The sequence below is a fragment of the Brachyhypopomus gauderio genome, chromosome 4, assembly GCF_052324685.1.
Source record: "Brachyhypopomus gauderio isolate BG-103 chromosome 4, BGAUD_0.2, whole genome shotgun sequence".
NCBI classification, from domain to species: domain Eukaryota; kingdom Metazoa; phylum Chordata; class Actinopteri; order Gymnotiformes; family Hypopomidae; genus Brachyhypopomus; species Brachyhypopomus gauderio.
Genome location: NC_135214.1, coordinates 6,216,959 through 6,238,110, shown reverse-complemented (window position 1 = coordinate 6,238,110; position 21,152 = coordinate 6,216,959). Strand labels below are relative to the sequence as shown.

Here is a 21,152-nt window from a genome sequence, read left to right as displayed (position 1 = left end):
TTCCCAGACATGCCAAGCGAATGTATGAGAGCCTTTGTGTGTGTGTGCGCACGCATGCATGCGTGTGTGTGTGTGTGTGTGTGTGTGTGTGTGTGTGTGTGTGTGTGTGTGTGTGTGTGTGTGTGTGTGTGTGTGTGTGTGTGTGTGTGTGTGTGTGTGTGTGTGTGTGTGTGTTTGCATGCATATGTATATAAGTGTGGGGGAAAGAGAAAGAGATATAGGGCCCTTTCTTTGTTAGCCTGTTAGTCAGCAGCTGTCCTGGTGGGTAAAGCTGGTAGTCACTGGTAGTCTGGAATGATTAAAGAGGTGAAGTGATCACCTCGGCCACCAGAACAAATGGAAAGGCACATGGACAATATCATGACCCCACCAGGCCACCATCCAGAGCTCTGAAGCAGTGATGAGGCCCCAAATGCTGTCAGCCATGTTCCTGCAGTCACACACACCGACCGCAGGACTTAGTGGGTGGAGCAGGAGGTGGAGTGGTTGTGTGGGGGGTCTGCATCGCAGTGCCTGAAAGGCAATGAGTTTTGCATGAAAACTAAACAATTCACTTTATTTTCCAGTGTTGCTTATGTGCAGCGTGGGCAGAATCCAGACGATGTTGTTTCGACCTGAGGGGAGGGACTCGCGGGACCCCTCGCTTCCGGGAGACCCCGCTCGTCTGTCTGTGGCCTCCAGGGCTCACGGAGACTCGGAGGCTCACGCAGCTTCTGCCCTCCAGCTGATCAGGTGACTCACGTGTGCCTCTCCCTCAGCTCCAACGCACACGTGAGCCCCAAGACTGGCCAAGACCACCCAGACCCCAACCAAGGATGCTCCAACCGCAGCATGCTTCAACCGCCACATTCTCCAAACGCTGCATGCTCATGGCTCCCAAAACCTCGTTGTTCTTGTAAGAATAAACACGACACAACACCAGCACAGAGGTCAGGACACAGAGGGGAGGGTCCATCAGCATCAGGTAGATTTGCATTCGCCTGTTTTCATGATGAAGAGGAAGACTCCGCTGGCATGGGCGGACGTGCGCTCGGGGTTCTTCTGGCTCCTGAGCCAACATGCAGCGAGAGAGCACGAGGTTCATCCAAAACACCCTTTCAGCATGAGCAGCACAAAGCATGAAGCGGAAACCCACTCCAGCAGTTCAGATCCCAAAGGTTCACAGTGATGGAAATGTGGAAAAAGTAATGGAGGTAAACAAAAGGCCTAAAGTGTTCTCAGCTGCTGCGATGTGTTGTGGGGCGGAGCACGTGCTATAAAGCCGCTCAAAGCAAGACGCTCGAAATAGAGCCGGCACCCAAAACAAGGCCAGGGAATTTCTGCATCTGTGCTAGTTCCCCTCTGAACAAACAGCGTATTGAGAAACGTGGAGGAGGAGGGGGAGAAGAATGAGTTTCTGAAGGGTTTTTTTTTTCTGCAGGGCTTCCAGTTCCCAGCATGCCTTGTGCAAAACCTCACGTGAACCTGGGTGGTAAAACTGCAGAACCTGGCGTGAACCTGGGAGGTGAAACTGCAAAACCTCACGTGAACCTGTTGCGGTTGCCCTGTTGCTCAGATTCAGTAAAAGGGGGTTTAAAAGAGTAGACAAATGTCTGTTTCTTATATTTGTGGAGGTAAATAAATGTGGAATGTGGATACGCCCATGTTGGTACATCCCAGATATAGTATGTGTTGTTTATGCACACAGTGCATGTGCACTTGATTAAGTCAAATCCTGCATCAGTTAGTGTAGCTTTACTCTTTTATGGTGTGAACATTTACAAAAATGTCTGGCTCAAGAACCAGTGCTGAAAACTCCTTCACTCCTCCTCTGAACCTCTCTCTCTCTGTTCATCTCTCTCTGTTCATCTTTCTGTTCATCTCAATATCTCTGTTCATCTCTCTCTCTTTTCATCTCACTCTGTTCATCTCTCTCCATCTCTCTATCTCTGTTCATCTTTCTTTTCATCTCTCTGTTCATCTCACTCTATGTTTATCCTTCCCTCTCTGTTCATCTCACTCTGTTCATCTCTCTCTGTGTTCATCTCACTCTCTGTTCATCTCACTCTCTGTTCATCTCACTGTTTATCTCTCACTCTCTCTGTTCATCTCACTCTCTGTTCATCTCTCTGTGTTCATCTCACTCTGTGTTCATCTCTCTCTCTGTTCATCTCTCTCTGTTCATAACTCTCTCGCTCCATCTGTCTCTAATGGTTTGTTTCCTTTTCTCTCTCATCACTGGTACTGATGGGAACATGTGGAGACTCAACATCCCCACTCTATTCCTGCACAGATGTTTCTCAGAGACAGAAACCATGAAAGTGCATAAACTTGAGGTAAAATGTCAGCTTTGACGCTTGTTTTGGCCATACATCACTCCACGTTTAGACATATCACAATCACACGTCTGGCAAATGAAAATAAACTTATTCTGAGTGCCTTAGACTCTAGGCAGAAGTGCAGATCTTTCAGCATGATCTGCTGTGGGCTAACAATAAACACGCATGCAAGAAAGTGACTCACCACAGTCAGGAACAGGACAGGGTCCAGGCCGGATGAGCCCGCTGGTTGTCTTTTCTTTTTGGAAGTGACGCAATTGTCAAAGACTGCATTTAGAGTCGTATATCAGACCAGCCCGAGGCATACAGCATAAAAAAGTATCTCTGTCTGGTTTCAGTCTGATGTGAGTCTGGCTGAAGTAGCCGCCAGAATGGAAGATGATGACAACCTGGAGTTACAGTACCTACCTGAGGGCCCGTTGGCACAGGAAGAAAAGGGCAAACCAGCCCAAACCTGAGCAGAGTCGAGCTGGACCAAAGACCACAGGCTGAATTACATACTGGTACTGACAGGTGGATTATGGGGGTTTCATTACGATGGGTCACTATTGACACTTAATAATGTTAAAGATATACAGTACATACAATGTAAAAATTTCCATAAACCACCTGGCAGTATATGCAAACAATTCAACTTGGAGGAGAAAATTGCTGTGGTCTGTGGCAAAGCTCTTGTCATCCACACCTCTGACTCAACACCAATGGGTTTGAGGCCAGTCAGTAAGCCTGTTAAAGCCACTGTTTTACTTTCTGACAGTACTTTTGGTAAAATGCTTATGACACTGGGAGGAATACCTCAGTTGCATGTATGCCATCAGTTTGATAAACACAGCCTCTGCCAACAGTAAGGAGAAAGAGCAGAGTTATAGCAATCAGGACCAGATGCACCATGGGAATGCCATGGAAGTGCTTCTGAGAGGGAAAACCAAGCAGTTCTGGTACCAAACGGTCACACACACACACACACACGCACACACACACACAAACACGCACACACACACACATAGTATGAAGTCTTGTGACCCTCCCATACAGGATCTGTAAACTAGCGTAAACAATACGCTGTAACAATAGCAACCTGCTCTATGTAGTCAAACCTATATAGCGTTCTTACGTACACTCCAGATATGAAGGAGCCCTTACACACACTGAGGATTTCCTTTTCGAAAACACGTATACCCATAATCCACCATGGGGCATGCCAAAGCACCTCAGACATTGGTTCTTAGCCTTGGAGGATTGGGCCAATCACAGTCTGTCCTTTAAAGCCCTGACCCCTATTCTGACCCCTGCACTGTTTGTGTTTCACCCCCTGCTTTATCCGGTCCTCACAGGAATTAGGCAAACTTTAGTCTTCCTGCACCACCAAAGCACCAATGACGACCAAGCCTCAACAGCCCCAGAACAAGACAACACGCTGAACATCACGCTAACACACGCATGGAGTGATGACTTGCTCTGACCGCTGAACCAAAAGGCTGCGCTTTGGCCAGAAATTCATGTTGCTCGTAGTGCGGGAAAAACTCCACGTCTGGCTGAAATATGACACCTCAGTGTGTTCGGAGTGACGTGTGGTGTGCGTTACCCCTTAGCGTCATCAGCTAGCTTGGAATGTAACACGTGAAGCCCAGGCACGTGAGCTTAAGTGCAGAAAGACAAGGCCCCCCACACGTGACATAAAGACACGCCCCCCTCACGTGACATAACCCCTGTGTAGTTTCTGATGGAGCAGTGAAGGAGCTGTCTGTATTTACTGCGCGTCTTGAGACGGGCTAAAACCAGCTGCACAAACACGCTTACGACTCCTCAGAATACACGCCGAGGGTGAACCGCATGCCTCCAGGCCCTGAAGGAAAAGCTATCAGTCTCAGAGAGCCTTTGCAATGCAGCACCATACCGAGGAACAGGAAGTAGCCATTTACATTTAGTTCATTCACTCTTGGCTGTATTAGCATAGGGGCATTAACACCTTATTTGACTCAAGGACTGCACGGGTAGATAAAGTTGTGTCATTTAATATGTCGTGCTCACGCTGCCAAAATAGAACTCCCCGTGGGGTCGGGCAATTTAGACCGTAACCATGACAACGTTAAATTGAGCAGCTGGGTTTGTTTTAGCAACAGGATCTGATAGTCACTCTCTTTTTGGCCACGCACTGCACGAAAGTGTATGCCTGTTTAAATATCCACGCAGATCAAATAACACTGCAACATACACATACAAAACAACAATCAAAACAGTTTGGGCCTGAACCAGGCTCTTGAATGTAGGCAGCATATTCCAGTTTGTTAGACCGTGTTTAAAAATTTTAAATAAAAATAATTTTAAAGTGCTTTTCTCCATTTCCCAGTGTCCTTCCTGAGGACCTTGATTGACAGGGCAGATGGAACACCCATGCAGGAAGTGGGCAGCTGAACGCAAGACCAAATTATCTCCATGGCTACTCCACAGGCTCCGCCCTTCATTCTGAACCTGAAGACGTTGGCTGGTGTTCCCAACACTGAACGTCCCGACACGTGGTGTCTGAGAAGCCCAACAGTTTGAAACAGACTGGATTTATTACTGCTGTGGTCATGGAGTTAGTGGTGTAAACATTACAAAAGTTCTTCCACTGTGTTTAAACAGACTTGAGTTCCATGATCCATACATGGATGATAACCACTAACAGTCTATGGAGACTCTATTGGTTTTCTGTAGTTCAAATGGTAGGTACTTCAAATGAAAACATGAGCCCTTTCAGAACACGATCTGCTTTTATGGATTCAGCAATGTATCCCTCTATTCCAAGACCGTCTCGTTGGTAAACACACACCAGAAACCAGACTGGAACGTTGTTTCAGTCCAGCCATAAAAAAGAGCTGGAGCCCCATGGAACATGGAGACTTTTAGCAATTAGTTCCCCTCAGAATCTAATACACATTCTTCTGACTCCCCATGAGGGGTCACCACAGCTTACACGCACAGGCAGTGAGGGGCCACCACAGCTAACACGCACAGGTAATGAGGGGCCACCCCAGCTAACACGCAGAGGTAATGAGGGGTCACCCCAGCTAACACACACAGGTGATGAGGGGCCACCACAGCTAACACACACAGGTGATGAGTGGTCACCCCAGCTAACACACACAGGTAATGAGGGGCCACGCCAGCTAACACGCAGAGGTAATGAGGGGCCACCGCAGCTAACACGCACAGGTAGTGAGGGGCCACCCCAGCTAACACACACAGGTGATGAGTGGTCACCCCAGATAACCTGCACAGGTGATGAGGGGTCACCCCAGATAACCTGCACAGGTAATGCACCAGAAGGCTCAGTGTACCGTAGTTTAATATAATGGAACGGCTCCCTAAGACCGCCCAGGATGCTGCCAGGAACATGACTCTACTCACAACCACAAGGAACAGGAAGAACAGAACTCAGCCTCTCCAAACACTGCTGCAATTATCCAAAACTATTGGCAAATGTTGGCCAAAGACTTCTCATGTCTTCATCCCTGTTTTGTGAGCAAGTGGATCTCCAGCTTGTGGTTTACGCAGGACTTCTAGAAGCTTCAGTAGATAGTGGGTGGAGGTAAATTCAGACTTCAGCTTATATGTTTTCAGAATAGCCACTCATAAAAACACTTTAGCGCTATAAAAATGAACTATAAATTCCAGGGCTCTTTAACTAAAGGATAAATTTTTCCCCCTAAAGTTCTTTAACCAAAGACCATCGAGCCCCTGTGCTCAGAGGTTACAAGAGTGCCAGAAAGAAAAAAGAGGGATCATGGAGACAGGGCCAGAGGACCAGGAAGATAAACAGTAGTTCCTGCTGTTTCCCATGCTGGGGTCTATCGCTGCTCCCCGGGGACAGAACTGAGCTGCTCGGCGGGAGGGTCAGCGTAGGAGAGGGGTGAAATTCTTCATGCATTCGTTCCTGACCAGCCGTCCTCTTCCCCCGCACCCTTTCACACGCTCCAATTTAAATGTGTTTCTAACAAATATCTACATGTCTTTACTTGTGTTTTAAGGCACTCAAATTGAATTTTATCCTCTTGTTTTTTTGTAGGGCTGGAGAAATCAAGCAGCTTAAGTATGAACTCTAGTAAGATCTCACCTCCGCCCAGTCATTTTCTGTGTTAATTGTCAGTAGTTCCCCTCTACTATCTGGCCAGTGCAGAACGCAGGTCGCATGTGCGAAAGCAGCAAAAACAAGACAAGGGGAAAAAAACCCTGCTGCAATCACGATGTAAAGTGTGTGACTATACCACAGTGTCCACAACACCTTCAGGGCTCCGCCCTAAAACAGTGTCATAAGACACACAACTTTTTCAAATAAATAAGGTTGGTAACAGCTGTACGCTGTTACCATCGCCGAGCCGAGCCCATCACGATGGGTGTGTTTGCTTGGGATTTTCTCCAAAACATCGATGTTGTGAATTACGCAAGTGGTGTGAACTCGGCAAAGCTGTTGTATATCTCTCATATCTCCATGGTGAAAGATCTAAGATCTACTTGCAAAAGGAGAAACGTGGGAGGGAGAAAAGGAATGAACACAGACCTAACGAGGTCCATTAATTGCAGGAAGTGTGTTATGAGGCAGACACACTAATCTGATAGGAACTACAGAAACGTGCTGCCATCCTGCCCTTTAGGGACCCTGCAGGAATAAAGTCAACGTATTGAGAAACATTCTAGAGACCAGCCAACTCCCAGCAATCAAAGCCAAAGTGTTTGCATTAAAGGAAATCTACACTACAAGAGGTAGTGATGAATTAATAACCAAACTATCATGCCAGGCTGTTTTGAGATGATTTTTTATTTAATCCTATCTGATCATGTTTTGAAAAATGAAGGGGGGAAAAGGTTTGCTTGACCAGATTCAGGATGGATTCTGCATGTTTTACATTATGATGTTGTCTGGAAGATCAGCAAATCTATTTCAGACAGAAGCCATGGCTGATCCTGATCTCATTAAACTCTTTCTGTTTCTTCCAAGAACAAAACCTCCCAGATCCTGTTCCTGAAAAATAAAGTCAAGATACAGCTACAGTTTTTGGCATGAATGGCATGAGGCTTAGGATGTGAATCAGATGTATAATCTTATTGTTTTTGTACACATAACTAAACAAAATGGACATTTTGAGAGATGAAATAAAAAATGGAGATCATATAACTCATGAATTCAAAAACGTGTTTTATCCTAGTCAAAAATGACCAAAAACTCCCTCGCATGACACTCAATAACAGTCAACGTGTTATTACAGGGAAGACCTGTGAACTGGGAGATTATTACAGGCCCCTTTGCAGGCAAACTAAGATGAGCTTTCATCTACACTAACACCAGACACAAACACAAGCATTGCACAAGTGTGGAGTAACATTAAATTATGGATTTTACTTAAATGATACCAGATACGCAGGAATTATTTTCCCAGAAACCACTGTGAGACGTCCTGGTTAAACAATGTTGAGCAAGACCTACACTGAGGGACTATCGTAGAAGCTTCTCAGGTAGTGGGTGTTTCAGGTAACCATAGTAACCATTCCAGATTCAAGGCAGGAATTCATGTTAGTCACAGAACTCTGCAAAGAAGCTTGAAACGAGAAGTTATTGGCAGTACCACAAAATATGCTAAAAGTATATTTTAAATGATATATGTATTCAAATGATTTACAATTTTACCAGATACATCTGTTTGCAACCAGTCATGCTGAATGATATATACAAATGTTGTCTGTGAGTGTTAAACAGATGTTGGACTTCTCCAAGGTCTGGAAATTGTATGCATTCTTATAGTAACGCTACTCTAATCTGCAGTAGGAGTTCTTCTAGTGGATCTAGAAGCTTCTCTGTTTCAGTCACTCTGTAACAAAGTAGATTTGTTCTTCTGGAGAACAATCGCCCATTGCTTCCTCTATCACCCCTCGCCCGATGTTCTCTGCTGGGCGCTCTTACTGGTCTCTGCTGGGTGTTCTTACTGGTCGTGTCCCATTATGCATGGGAAGAGCGGCGGGCACTCTTGTGGGGTGGAGGAAGCAGAGGCTTTTGGGATGGAGATTGGACCATCCAGCCTTACTGGAGAACGACGGCCTTTCACAGGGCAGCGCGGCTAAATGAGCAAAGCAGAGTCCTGTGTGAGCTGAGAGTGAGACAGGGCTGACGGGGTGAGCAACAGGGTCTATGGCCCTCTGCACCCTCAGCATGCACACATAGGGACACTCCGCACTCCCTGGTACACTCCATAAACATCATGTGTATTGCTCTCTCTGCTCATATCTCCCATTCCATTAAATATGAGATGTAAATTGTGAAATTTCCACAAGCACACTCCTAGAAGAAACGTGGGTTCGGAATTATTTCTCTTTTTTCTGGAATGTACATTACAAACACAGAAGCATAGAATAAAGAGATTTACATCTATACGTTATACGGTTTCTCTCTGCTGTCCTCCCTAGCAGCTATGAGCAGCCCCTTTGGTCCAACCTTCCTCCACCAACCCCACCCTCAGGGGTCTCCACCTGCGTGGGTGGAGCTAGTTCATGGTGCAGAATGAACAGAGGCCACAGAAGCAGTACTCGTCACTACAACAGCACACGCTGCAGACGTCCACAGTGACCGGACGAGCTCATGATGGAAAAGAATGAACAAAAGTATTGAAAAGTCAATTCCAGCACTCACCCATTGCCCATAGTATTAATAAGGCAAAGGTTTGGTGCATATTGGTAGATAATACAGACCTATAAATTATACAATTTGACCAGCAGCATACATTCTTCCCAAGCATATCTAAGACGTTCCAAATACAACACTTTTTGTTCAGCAAAATTCGTGTTTTTACAGAGCAACATTCTCTAAAGTTTCTCTGAATTTCTACACATTTTCTCAGAAAAGTTTAACCATCCACAACTGCTTGTCTCAACAGATCCAATAAACCTCTATAGTTCCTGACCGTGACCATGAGGAACCAGACTCATGCAACATTATTACATAAATGCACGTTTCAGCCTATTGATCCGCTAACTTTAATGACTTTGCGCAGGACTTGCCACGTTGTTGTGCAAATCCAAATCAGTATTCCATCAGTAAGAGAGATGTTATTTCCCGGGTTGAAGGGACCTTACCTCAGCTCTGGTGCGGGGCACGCTGAGTAACGCAGATGCCGCAAGAAAGAGCGCGCCGCAAAACACGCGCATGGCGCAAGAGCTCGCGGTGCACCGTCCCGTTACAACTCTTCACCACTTCTTAACGGCTTCTCCCTCTCGTTTAAAGTAAACGTCTAGTGTGCCACAGGAGCCTAAACTACAGGTTTGTCCGCATCTTTGCCCTCAACGTTATGTGGTTCTGTCCAAAGCGACTGCTGTAGACGAGCCCACCACACCCCCCGAGACGTGTGGACCACCCTCAGTACGCACGGGCACAGCCCTGTGTAACAAAGCAACACTTGCTTTTGAACATTACTGAGAGAAAGTTTCTCCAAAGTGTTAGAGACTTAAGAACAGCGTTTCTTTGTAAAACACGTGGGGACCGTCGTTTCTCAGAGCGTCTGTGATCCAGCGCGCGAGAGCAGAACGTGCGTCTTAACTGGAGCGTGAGAGAACTTAGGTAAGAACTTCCCAAGAACTTCATAAGAACTTCATAAAAACTTAATAAACCATCATTAAAACTAGAGCTGCAGTCAGAAAAGCGGACTGATTACTGTGTCGGTTAAGATGATAGTTTGGGAGAGAGTCGTGGATGCACAGAAATGTAGTTTAGGTGTATCTGTCAGAATGAACGCTGTACGATTGTGCCAAATGCACCATTTCAGGATTCACGTTTCTGTTGACATGTTGCTTTTCAGCAGTTTTAAACGTGTTTAGATGCGTTTGACTCTGGATCACATTTTTCTAGGATGTGCGTGGGTGCCAAATACTAACGGTAACACTGGGCGAACGGATAGGCGAGAAGAGAATGAAATTTGAAGTGCGGATGGAGGGAGTGAAACTTCCACAACACGGGAGAGTAATTAAGACCGCGAGGTAATTTTTAAAAGTGTTATCACATAAGTTATGCATGATTCAATGCGCAATTTTCGTGTGTATAAAACATAACCTGCTGGATTATAAACCATTCACTTTGCCTTTCGTTTATATTGCAGGTTTCTGCTCGTTTGTCTCACCGTGCTCATCCTAACGTCAGAAGTTAGCGCGGTGAGTCGCTTTTATTTCAATTACGTTGCATACATATTACGTTTTCACTTAAACAAACATAGTGGGACATGCGTGCAGCACTAAAGGCGCGTGTGCATGCCCGCGCGCGCCAGCTGCGTCGTAAAACCTGCGCTGCTCAAGTGGGCGTGTCCGGGGGGGGGGACTTTAGCGTTCTTCACAGCGCCAGACAATCATGTTTTTGAAGGGATGTCTCAACTCCTAAAGTCCCATTAAGGATACAGTATTCTGTGTACTGTAGACCCAACTGCTGTCAGTAATCTCTTTTAGAAATATCTAGATTTTTTTCCCTTGTCCTGAAGAACGGTGCAACCACAGGACTGAGAAGAACACAGTAAATGCGGGAACCACGTGTTCAGTGTGAAGTGCGGTTTTCTATTATCTAATCCTTCCAAGCTGTTGGCTTTGATCTTTCCATACTGGGGTTCAAAAAACTGCATTCCTGCATACTGCATTTTCATGGACACAATTACAGCATTTCCTTCTGAAACACATGGGGAAGCATTTCAGTGACCTGTGTGTTGTTGTAACTACCCTTAACCCTAACCTTACCATTAACCTCAACCACTTCACATACACACCATACATATGTCTATGTACACCTGTGTGACATTATCAAAAATCCAACATTAGTCCCATGTGATTTTTCTGTTGACTATATGACTATATGACTAGATTTTCCTTTGCGGGGTATCCCATTTTGCAGTAGTTGGAGACAGGGCCGGAGTGGGCCATTTTTTCAGCCCGAGAGTTTCGTGCCCAAATCCGGCCCAAAATTATTTTTCCCTCCCAATCGGCCCAAACATGAGCCGGCCCATCGGGAATCATCCCGAATCTCCCGATTAGCCACTCCGGCTCTGGTTGGAGAGAATGAATGACATTGCTTGGCCTTAAGGACCAAGTGCATAATTTCTCATTCTCCGCTGTCCAGGCAGAAATGAAAGAGCCGAGTTTGAACTTAAATGTTCCTTCATTGCATTCTTTCATTTGTACAGAATGTTCATAACCTGCCTTACCTCGCCATCACACATTTATGTACTGATTTCTCAACAGCTAAATGAACAGTTTGTTTGCTGTCTCTATACATAAGAAAATCATCTGTTGCTCTCCCAAGAGGTGCAGTGCAATTCTCACACTACTTTGTAAACTCTGAGCCATAATAGTTTCCAGGTTACATGTTTTGTCTTCATCTTGACAGCCAGCCTGTTTCCTGATCTATCTGAAAATGCTTTAGTAAGCAGAAGGGTGTTTAGCTTAGCGGTGTGGACATCAAACATCAGACATCAGACCTGTGTCATATAACCCTTTTATTGTGAAACAGAATCCTGCTGATAGACATTACAGATTACATTTGTTGTGGCTTTTAAGTAGCAGTTGCACTGCTACTGGAGTCAGTGTAGTGTGATGATCCATGAGTAATGAAGACTCGGAGGAGAACTGAGTCATGGTTGTTATAGATGTTTTCCAGATGAAGACATGTTTGTTCCTAATCCTCATTTATTTCAGTGTCTGATCACCCCTGTCTACCAGCAGTTAGTCGGTGGAGTTGATTGAGTGTGCAGGAAAATTAATGCCTTTTACCAACAGTCTAGAAGATGATTTGAGGTCTGCAGTCTGACTGTGTAGCACCATATTAGTATCCAAAACAGAAAAAGTGAAGGTCAGAGACAAAGGTCAGATCAAAGACCTTTAGTTAGGAGGGTAAGACCCGTGAGTTTAGGAGAATGTCCCACCTTGGAAATTCTACCTCTAGTCCTGTATTTTCTTCAGTGTTTTTTAAACTGGCGAATCACAGTGTAGTCACCAAGGACTTTTCACAGCAAGTTATGGGATGTCATGAATCTAGCAAAGTGTGTCGAGAGGTCCAGGAGGAGCATGGGGGAACCGTGCTAATGTCTGAGACCTCTAGCATCGTCCGCTCTCCATCTGTGTCTCTGCTGTAGCTGGACATGTCTTCTCACGTGCAGGGAGAGCCGTGGGTCAGGAGAGGTGCTGTCAGCTCCCACAAACCCACTGTCATAGTCTCACACTTTGCTGTTTTAGAGGTAAAATAATGTGTCTAAGTGGAAGAAGAAGGAGCCTCCTTGTCTCAGACTTTATCTAGGGTCGGATCCCTCTGATGATAACCTTGTGACTGTGCTAAGGGCCATGCTGTGTTCATTGTGCTAGTCCGGGCAGCACATGTACTCCAGGCCTGCAGGAAAAGCTATTTTCAGACAAGCATCATTCCACAATACTGCCTGACTCATAAGCATTGGACCCCTCCGACACACCAAATATTTACACTAACATGGCTCTGAAGTTAAACCGAATATCAAAGTTTAGTTTGTTTAATGAATTTGTTATTTATTTATGACATTAAAACTGTTTGCATTAGTACAAATCTTCTTTTAGAGTATTAATGAGTATAATCTCTTATACTAGGGCGGTGGGCTGTGCAGTGTGGCCTATCAGAGCTTAGACACAAGTTACATTAGTGTAACAGTAGTAAGTGAAGCCAAAGTTAGTGTCCTCAAATGAAAGACATATTTGGTGTAAGTGACCAATCTGAAGTCCATTTTTAATACCATTTTAATAGTGCATTGTGGGAGTTCATTTTTCTAGTCCAAAGGGAAATATGATGAGTTGTGGTAACTTTCAATTCAGGCACAATCTCAGTCGACGAAATGAGAGTCAAAAAGTCACTTCTCAAATAGCACATCATTCATACCAGGGAATATTTTTGTTAAGATGTTGAAAATTCCACTGAAATTTATCATTGCTATTCTTAATAATTGGCTGTTGATTTTTCAACTATTGATTAGCCATAACATCTCCCAGTTGTAATTTTGCCCAAATATGTAAATCATAATAATCTCTGCTGATTGCAGGCTTTGGTTATGTGCCATTATAAGCTCAAACTTATTCCCAAACTTCCCAACCTCACTCTACATTAGCAGACACTTCCAAAATGTTATGTTCTGTTTTAGAATAAATTCTTTTGGACATGTATTTCTGTTTAATTTTATATATTTTTTTACATCTATAGAATAAATTACTAAATTAATGTAAATTAAACCCTAATTCAGCAAACTTGTTAGGTAATTATGTTTCTGGTAATGCTTACCAAGTTAGCTAGTTGTTTTTGATCCAACAGCATCCTAGGTTAGCAAATTTACCTTATTAACACAAGCAAAGCTGGTTCAGGACACACCGAATCTCCAACAAACAACTAAACATCATAAACCACAGACAACAGAAAGAAACATTTTGGTTCAGTCATATTATATTACCATAGCAAGCAAGGAAAAGCACCACACATGAAAACTGAGAGAGTGCGGTGGTCTGGTTCCTGAGGCCCTCAGCAGCCCAGTCAGTAGTGTAGCTACCTCTGTTCCTCCTGTAGCAAATCTGCCCAGCTGTGTGATGAATCAAAGCAGTGGGTGGAAGAGAAATCCTTTCAGTGGCTTTATCAGTATACGAATGAACCTTTCCGCTTACGTGCTGAAGTTGATTTCCTGTGATTTTATGTCTATAGCAGCTGTAATGAAATGTAGGCTTGTGGGTTTGGAATATGATGTGCTTCGTGAAGTTATTGAGTTACAACACGAGTTTGGCTCTCGTGTCGTTCCCTGCCAGTGTGTTTGTGTTTGTCATTTTGGGTTGAATGCAGGACAGTTTGGGAGAGAGGGAACTCAAGTAGATTTCAAGATGGTATTTGCATGGTGGGCTGGATTGTTGAATCCTGATGCCCGTGTTAGGTTCAAAACTTAGCAGACTGGAGGATCACATTCTGTCCTCTGCATGTCCTGCTGGTCACGTTTTTATCAAATGACAATATCAGAAGGCTATTAAATAGTCTTAGTCTGAGACCTACTTTGCAAGCTACTTATTGTGAGTGTGTGTGTGTGTGTGTGTGTGTGTGTGTGTGTGTGTGTGTGTGTGTGTGTGTGTGTATGCATCGCGCTTTAGATTCTGCTACAATCTCAAAAGTGTGTGTCCTCTGTGGGAAACCCCTCCAGCTTCAGGTGGGTTTTGTCACCAGGTGGTCCCTGTAGTTGGGAGGTGCATCTGAGAGTGGGCGTGTGCTTCCTCCGGATTAGCATGAGCGGAAAGGCGTTGATTGAGAGATAGAGATGTCTGTGTGTGATAAAGGCAGGAAAATGGCTGCTATACCGTGAGCCAAAATAATCCCCTTCTGAAAAAAGTAGGACAATTGGGGGAAGATCCATTGTGTTGCACTGGGGGAAGTGGAACAGGAAGTGAAGTTGTTCCAATGAGAAGACCATGTGCTGAGAAACTCCTCGTTTGCATCAGGAATGTCTGACTATCAGTTGTGTTTGTCTAAATGTGGCCTTTAATATGTACAGGACATGTAAGCAGTGTTACAGAGGAGTCCCTGAACACGCTGCTCAGCAAAGCCCAGTACTGAGTTCTGTTCTCAGCCCAGTGGTTTTCAGCCAGTGGCTCCTGGAGTTGGTGCCCACGTCTCTTTGATCCCACAACCTCCATGACCCCCTTGTCTGGCACCAAGCGTGTGCCTGGCGGGGCAGAACACGTACACAAACACACAAGCGCACCACAGGATCGACACATTGTGCTTTTTCCCTGGAGGAACCCGGGCCCTCTCACACACTATCGCCCTCTTCCTCTTTCTCTCACACCCATGTTTCTTTGTGTTTGTTTGAGTTGAAACTCAAGTGTTTATATGATCTCATTAATCAATTAATCTTGCACATTTACATTAAGATCTTATTTATTACATTAAGCAGACCCTCCAGAAAGTTGCGATGTTGCGATTTGCAACTTCAACGCAACTTCAAGCAAACCCCGCGAATTCAGGGCGGTGTTGCAACTTCAGCCAATCACCGCAACTTTCCCGCAAATTTGACCAATCACTGATGTCGTCTTGATGTGACGTCGACAAACTCCCGCCTTACCTCCGTATATACGTTCAAGAGGAGCAGACTGAAAGCAGCATGAGCGACGAAAATAACGGCAAAAAGATCGGGAAAAGCAGTATCCCGGTACACTACATGAAAACGGGGATAAACTGTCCAGATCCGACCCGCGAATTGATTATCTATGGCCCCCTGGATGATATTTAATTACTATTAGAACCGGCCCGCAGGCCACAGCCGCCCGATGGTGTTTTGCACCCACAAACACTACATTCCCCACAATGCAACGGTAGCCCCCGAAGTCACTGCAGCGCACGCAAGCGGCGAGGGTCTGAGATAAAGTTTATAAGTTTAAACTGAGATTAAGTTTAAAGTCAGAGATAAAATTTATTTATCTCTGATCCATATCTATGAGTTACTAGTTCGCTCTGGCGCCAACCACTGGCGATCGATGTCGATATAATACTTAATTTGTGTCCATTTTACAGGCCGCCCGGTAACAACTTACGTTCGCTAACCCCGCCCCCCCTCCCCGTCAACAATTAATGTTCGCCACCCCCCCCCCCCCCCCCCCCCCAAAGGTTCAAATCTCACTTCAAGCGATCTTGAAAAGTTGGCAACCCTGAATATAGGTAAATAGATAATTAAAATGGACTACTAAATAGAGGAAACCATACAACATTTACTCCCTATTGTAATGTACTCACAAAAAAGCAAAAACACACCGCAACTTCCATCGCAATTTTTTTTAAAAACACCCGCAACATCAAACATTTTAGCCCGCAACAATCACAAAAAAGGCCCGCGAAATCCTGGGGGGACTGATTAAGATTTATAACATGGTAATAGAATGGAATATTTACATATTTACATATTACATACATTTACAGATTTACATATTAGTTTTGCATATTCACGTGGTCCTCTGTCCTGTTTCTGCTGCCCCCCTCTCTCTCTCTCTCTCTCTCTCTCTTTTTTTTTTTACTCACTCACTCACTCTCTGTCTCTTTCCCTCTCTCTCTTTTCTCTCAGGAGAGTCAAACATCCTACACTTCCTTATTTTAAAATAGGCCAGTGAGCATTAAGCTAATGAATTCACCAGATCACCTCGTTGAAAAACACAGGAACAGGAAGTGATGTCATGCCAAAAGCACCCCAGCCTCCACGGCCCTTATCTGTATGATCAGCTCCCTATGGAGAAGCCTTCATGCAGTGTTTTCCCACAAACGTTCAAAGTTCCAAATCAACAGCATAAATTACGCCTAACTGGCAGACTAAATTTCAGGTAAATTAAAGATACGGCCTGCTTTAATCTACCTCCAAGCAATTTCATTCATTTTTAAAATTAATTTTAACCACGTATACCTCAAGGCTCAGTGAAGGCTAGTTGCTGTAGTCATGTACTGTTGCATGATTTGACACCAACCCATGCCGGACACACATGCATATGTCCATCACACGTAGGTGTGCGAGGTATCCTCTCACCGAACTCTTGGGTGTCTGTTAATGGAGTGTCAATGTGCACTCAGTTACACACCTCATAGCTCATAGCTGTTTAAGCAGGCGGGGTTAGTGTAGTTACCGTGATCCTGAGCTCATTGGCACACGTGGTCCACCATCGCCCCCCCCCCCCCCCACCCCCCCAACGCTGTACTCCAGAGGGCTTCACCGTTGCGACCTCATGGGGAAAGACCAGGAAAAGTGGGCCAGTGATCATGACTTTCACCCAGCACCTCATGTAACTCTGTCCATGGTGGTTTGGTTCACATGTTTGCTGTTAGCGATTTACTACGCGCAGATTTAGGGCCAGCAACACATTACGTTAGCTGTTGTTTATCAGTTTAGTCTCAGTGATGGCTTCAGTGTGTTCTGGCTCGGAAGCAAAGCAGACCTTTGTGATATGCAAGCACAGGAACCCCCAGTCCCGGGACACGGGGCTCTGGGAAAAGACGTCACGGTCTGATTCCACAGATAGCTGTGTCTCATCCATGCTTCCCTTTCATCGTGGCCCCGTGATCCCTTATGTAGCAGATGAGATGGGACCTGCTTCAGGGTCTCACATGTGGCCTTCTGTGCCGCGTGAGGCCCAGTCCTGCTCTGTCGTTCCTCTTGTCCTCCTCCTTTTTTCACTGCTTGTCATCTCACTGACCTTTTATTATATTTTCTCCCTCTCTCTCTCTCTATCACTCCATTTTAACTTAATTTTAACAACTGTAATGTTGTCATTATTGTTACAAAGCTGTATAACACATTCAGGGTAGAATTGTTTCAATTTGTCTTATCCAAGGACTTCAAGTGTTACCATATGACCCAAGCCTTTCATAGTTATCTCTAAAATTGTATCCAAAAGACATCTTCCCATATTTCGACTGTATAAATAGTATAATCAGTTGAAAGGTGAAGGTTTCAGACTGTTAGGATGCTGCTTAAATGATAACGTCCTGTAGCAAAGCCTTAAACTATAAACTGACTGCAGAGAGAAAAGTCACTAGACACGAACGGCGCATTCACAACCATGGCCATATCTATAGATTAAACACACAGGTGAACGGGTTGGTATGATTCTGATATCATTCACACATAGCACACAAAAACACAATGGATCTTCGCATGAACACCCCCCCCCCACACACACACACCCACCCACACACACACACACCCACACACACACACACACACACACACACCGACCCACACACACACACACACACACACACACACACACCCCCCCACACACACCCCCCCCCCCCCACACACACACACACACACACCCACACACACACACACACACACACACACACACACACCCACACACACACACACACACACACAATGTCGTAAGGACCAGGAGAGAGCAGGGAGATCAGTAGCACTGGCGTCCATATATCAGACAGGGACCCATATAATTTCAGGTGGGGCCAGTTTACACTACACACCAATAATTCACTGACAGATCCTTTAACTTTACGATAGCCCTGAGCAGCCAGCCTAAACATGTGCCACTTTACTCTGCTTTTACTTATGGCCCTCTAATTCATCATGTGTCGCATATGTGGTGGACAAGTGGACTAATGGTTTTTAAATGGACCTTTCAAATGAAATATTCGTTATTTTGAACTCTACAAGACTCTAAACCAGTGATTCTCAACTGGTGGGTCGCGACCCAAAAGTGGGTCGCGGACACGTTCTTGGTGGGTCGCGGACAGCTTGTTAAAAAAAAAAAAAAAGTCTACTCTTCAGATTTTGTACTCGTCTTTTATCTTGAAAAAAGACAGAGGCACATGCCACAGCTCCAGACTGCGACTAAAATGGTCGCAATCGCGACCATAAATGAGTAATAAAATTATTTCACTCGCCAGTGGCGACAGGTGATACAAGAGCATTATATTTTATGGGTGAAGATTTTTTGTCATTGGAAAAATATCCACAATTTTCTTTTGAGGTTGTATTTTAAAAGTTAACCGATATGCTGTAGTTCCCACCAGGGGCAGACTGGGACAAAAAATCGGCCCTGGCATTTTTGGACCAGACCGGCCCACTCACACTCGATAACGCTTTTCACACTTTTCAGTTTTTTGAATGTGTATACCAACAGTTTACAAAATTACCATTTTAAAAAGTGTAATTTCCTTTAATTTCTGTACATTGTCCCTAAACACCTCCATAAAAACTACCAAACATTTCCCCTTCCTACCAAGCATAGCCTTAGCCTAGCCTACTACTCACCCCACAAATATTAATAGTATAATAATGAAAATAGAATGCTGCCTGCTGAGTGACTTAGTACTGTTTTTGTTGGTGAATGGAGGTTTTAAAAGTGTTCTCACATTTAAGACTATTTAGTTCAGAATGGAAGACATAAAAGTACTAAAATAGGTTTATTTTCTCATACAGTCAGTGTACACAAAGTCTTATAATAGAGGTAAGGACGTTATTCACTTATTTTACCTTTTGCATTTACAATACAAACTAACTCGGCCATAGAACATTAGCCAAAATGATTTTATTGATGTTTTATCAATTTATCAGATTTGGCAAAGGGTTTGGTTGCTTAACCCTACTCATTTTATAGCTGCTCTGAAAGGAGTCAGGCTTACCGCACGTTCTAGTACATGTTTCTGTCCACTGGCCACCGCCACCACTGTCATCAGCCACGGGAGCTGATGAAGGCCCTGCTGTGGCAAACATTTGAGTAATTTTTATACATTTGGCAGCGTTTACTTGAAGTTCAAGCTTCTTTTTTTGTCGTAGTTTCTCTGCACCTCCTTTGCGCTTTTTCTCCATCTCAGATACTCACATACGTTATGTTAACCAACGTTAGATTGCACTACGCACCGGCGCATGGAGGAGGGGGTGTTTGATGATATGATTGGTGCAGCTCTGTGTCAGTAAAGAAAATAACCAATGGGCTGCATACCAGCGTGTTTAAGGACCGGTAAACTCTCGCGCTGACTTTTTTTTTTTGCCAAATGCATTATGCAGGCAGCAGGAGCATCGCGAAAGGTGTATTAATGTGATTCGCCAGACCAGTGTCAATCAGCCTGCCTCCATCTGAATCGGCCCACTGATCTACTTGTTTTATGGGCCGGTCAGACCAATATATAAATAGATAAAAAAGTGTCAGGACTGTCGGCCCAAATAGCACGTCGGCCCACCGGGAAAATGCCCGGTATGCCCGATGGCCAGTCCGTCCCTGGTTCCCACTCTCATGTTCGCTCTGCCCATTAACAAAAGCGGGAATCACCAGCGTGACTCGCAAAGCAGCGGAGCCGAGCTGAAACTTTAGCACTAAGCGTTAGCTTGTTGAAAATAACGAAGCCAAAATATTGGATTTTTGGTCTACATTTGGAAATTGGTCTACATTTCTGTCGGACCATAAGAGGACACACTCCTTTATAACTGTACATAGTTTTAAGTTCATTTTAATGGGATCAAAAGTCACTCATATACATACTATGAAACTTGGTAATGTTCGTTTCACGTTCGCATATTCGGAATTCTTTCTTCAATACCTTTAAGTTAAAAGTACCAAAATATGCAAATTCTTATTTCTGGCACCCAAGACAAACATCTACAACTTTGTTTACATCAGGAATAAATGTATTTTAAAACATGTTATTTTAAATATACTCCTGTCACCGCTGCAACGTCTAAGGCACAGTCTACAAATGACCTTAACACGGAAGCAAGTGGAGGTCGTAAAGGCCCCAGAGCACTGCGCACTCTGTTTTTTGCAATAATTTCAATAGCTTTTAAACGGTCCATCTAAGACCACCAAAGAAATTGGATTACATAAAGTTAATCTTTAATAACAACCTACAACTAAAAGATGGCTATTTATACCTTGCACCAATGTGTGGTGGTCAGTTTTTGTCAAATATTTCAATAGCTTTTAAATGGGCCATCATAATTCCACAAAACAAGGTTGTTGATTAGGATACACTTAACTATAACTTGTTTTATGCTCTTATGATGGACATTTTAAAAGCTATTTAAACATTTGACAAAATGTGCACTTAATATTTATACAACTTGTTTTTATCTTATGAAGAATCGTTTAAAAATTATTTAAATCTTTGCAGAAAAAAAGAGTGTGCAGTGCTCCGGGGCCTTTACGACCACCACTTTTGTCCATGTTAAGGTCATTTGTAGATGGTAATAGTAGTACATTTAAAACATGTCTAATTCCGAATACGCGAACATGAAACCAACTTAACCACAGTTACAAGGAAGAGAAAACATCAGTCATGTTGGACGACAGAGA

At 44.2% G+C, this 21,152-nt stretch overlaps 2 protein-coding genes across 2 annotated transcripts in view; one reads left to right on the top strand and one right to left on the bottom strand.

Moving 5' to 3' along the window:
* Positions 1 to 9,650, bottom strand: part of col4a1 (collagen, type IV, alpha 1) — a 38,772-nt gene extending 29,122 nt beyond the window's left edge. The window contains exon 1 of the mRNA XM_077001780.1: positions 9,423 to 9,650. Coding sequence (XP_076857895.1) covers positions 9,423 to 9,494 — 72 coding nt within the window. The 5' untranslated portion in view covers positions 9,495 to 9,650. The remainder of the gene's footprint in view (positions 1 to 9,422) is intronic.
* Positions 9,651 to 9,745: 95 nt separating this feature from the next.
* col4a2 (collagen, type IV, alpha 2) overlaps positions 9,746 to 21,152 on the top strand; it is a 67,661-nt gene continuing 56,254 nt past the window's right edge. The window contains exons 1-3 of the mRNA XM_077001147.1: positions 9,746 to 9,903; positions 10,192 to 10,319; positions 10,439 to 10,490. Coding sequence (XP_076857262.1) covers positions 10,252 to 10,319; positions 10,439 to 10,490 — 120 coding nt within the window. The 5' untranslated portion in view covers positions 9,746 to 9,903; positions 10,192 to 10,251. The remainder of the gene's footprint in view (positions 9,904 to 10,191; positions 10,320 to 10,438; positions 10,491 to 21,152) is intronic.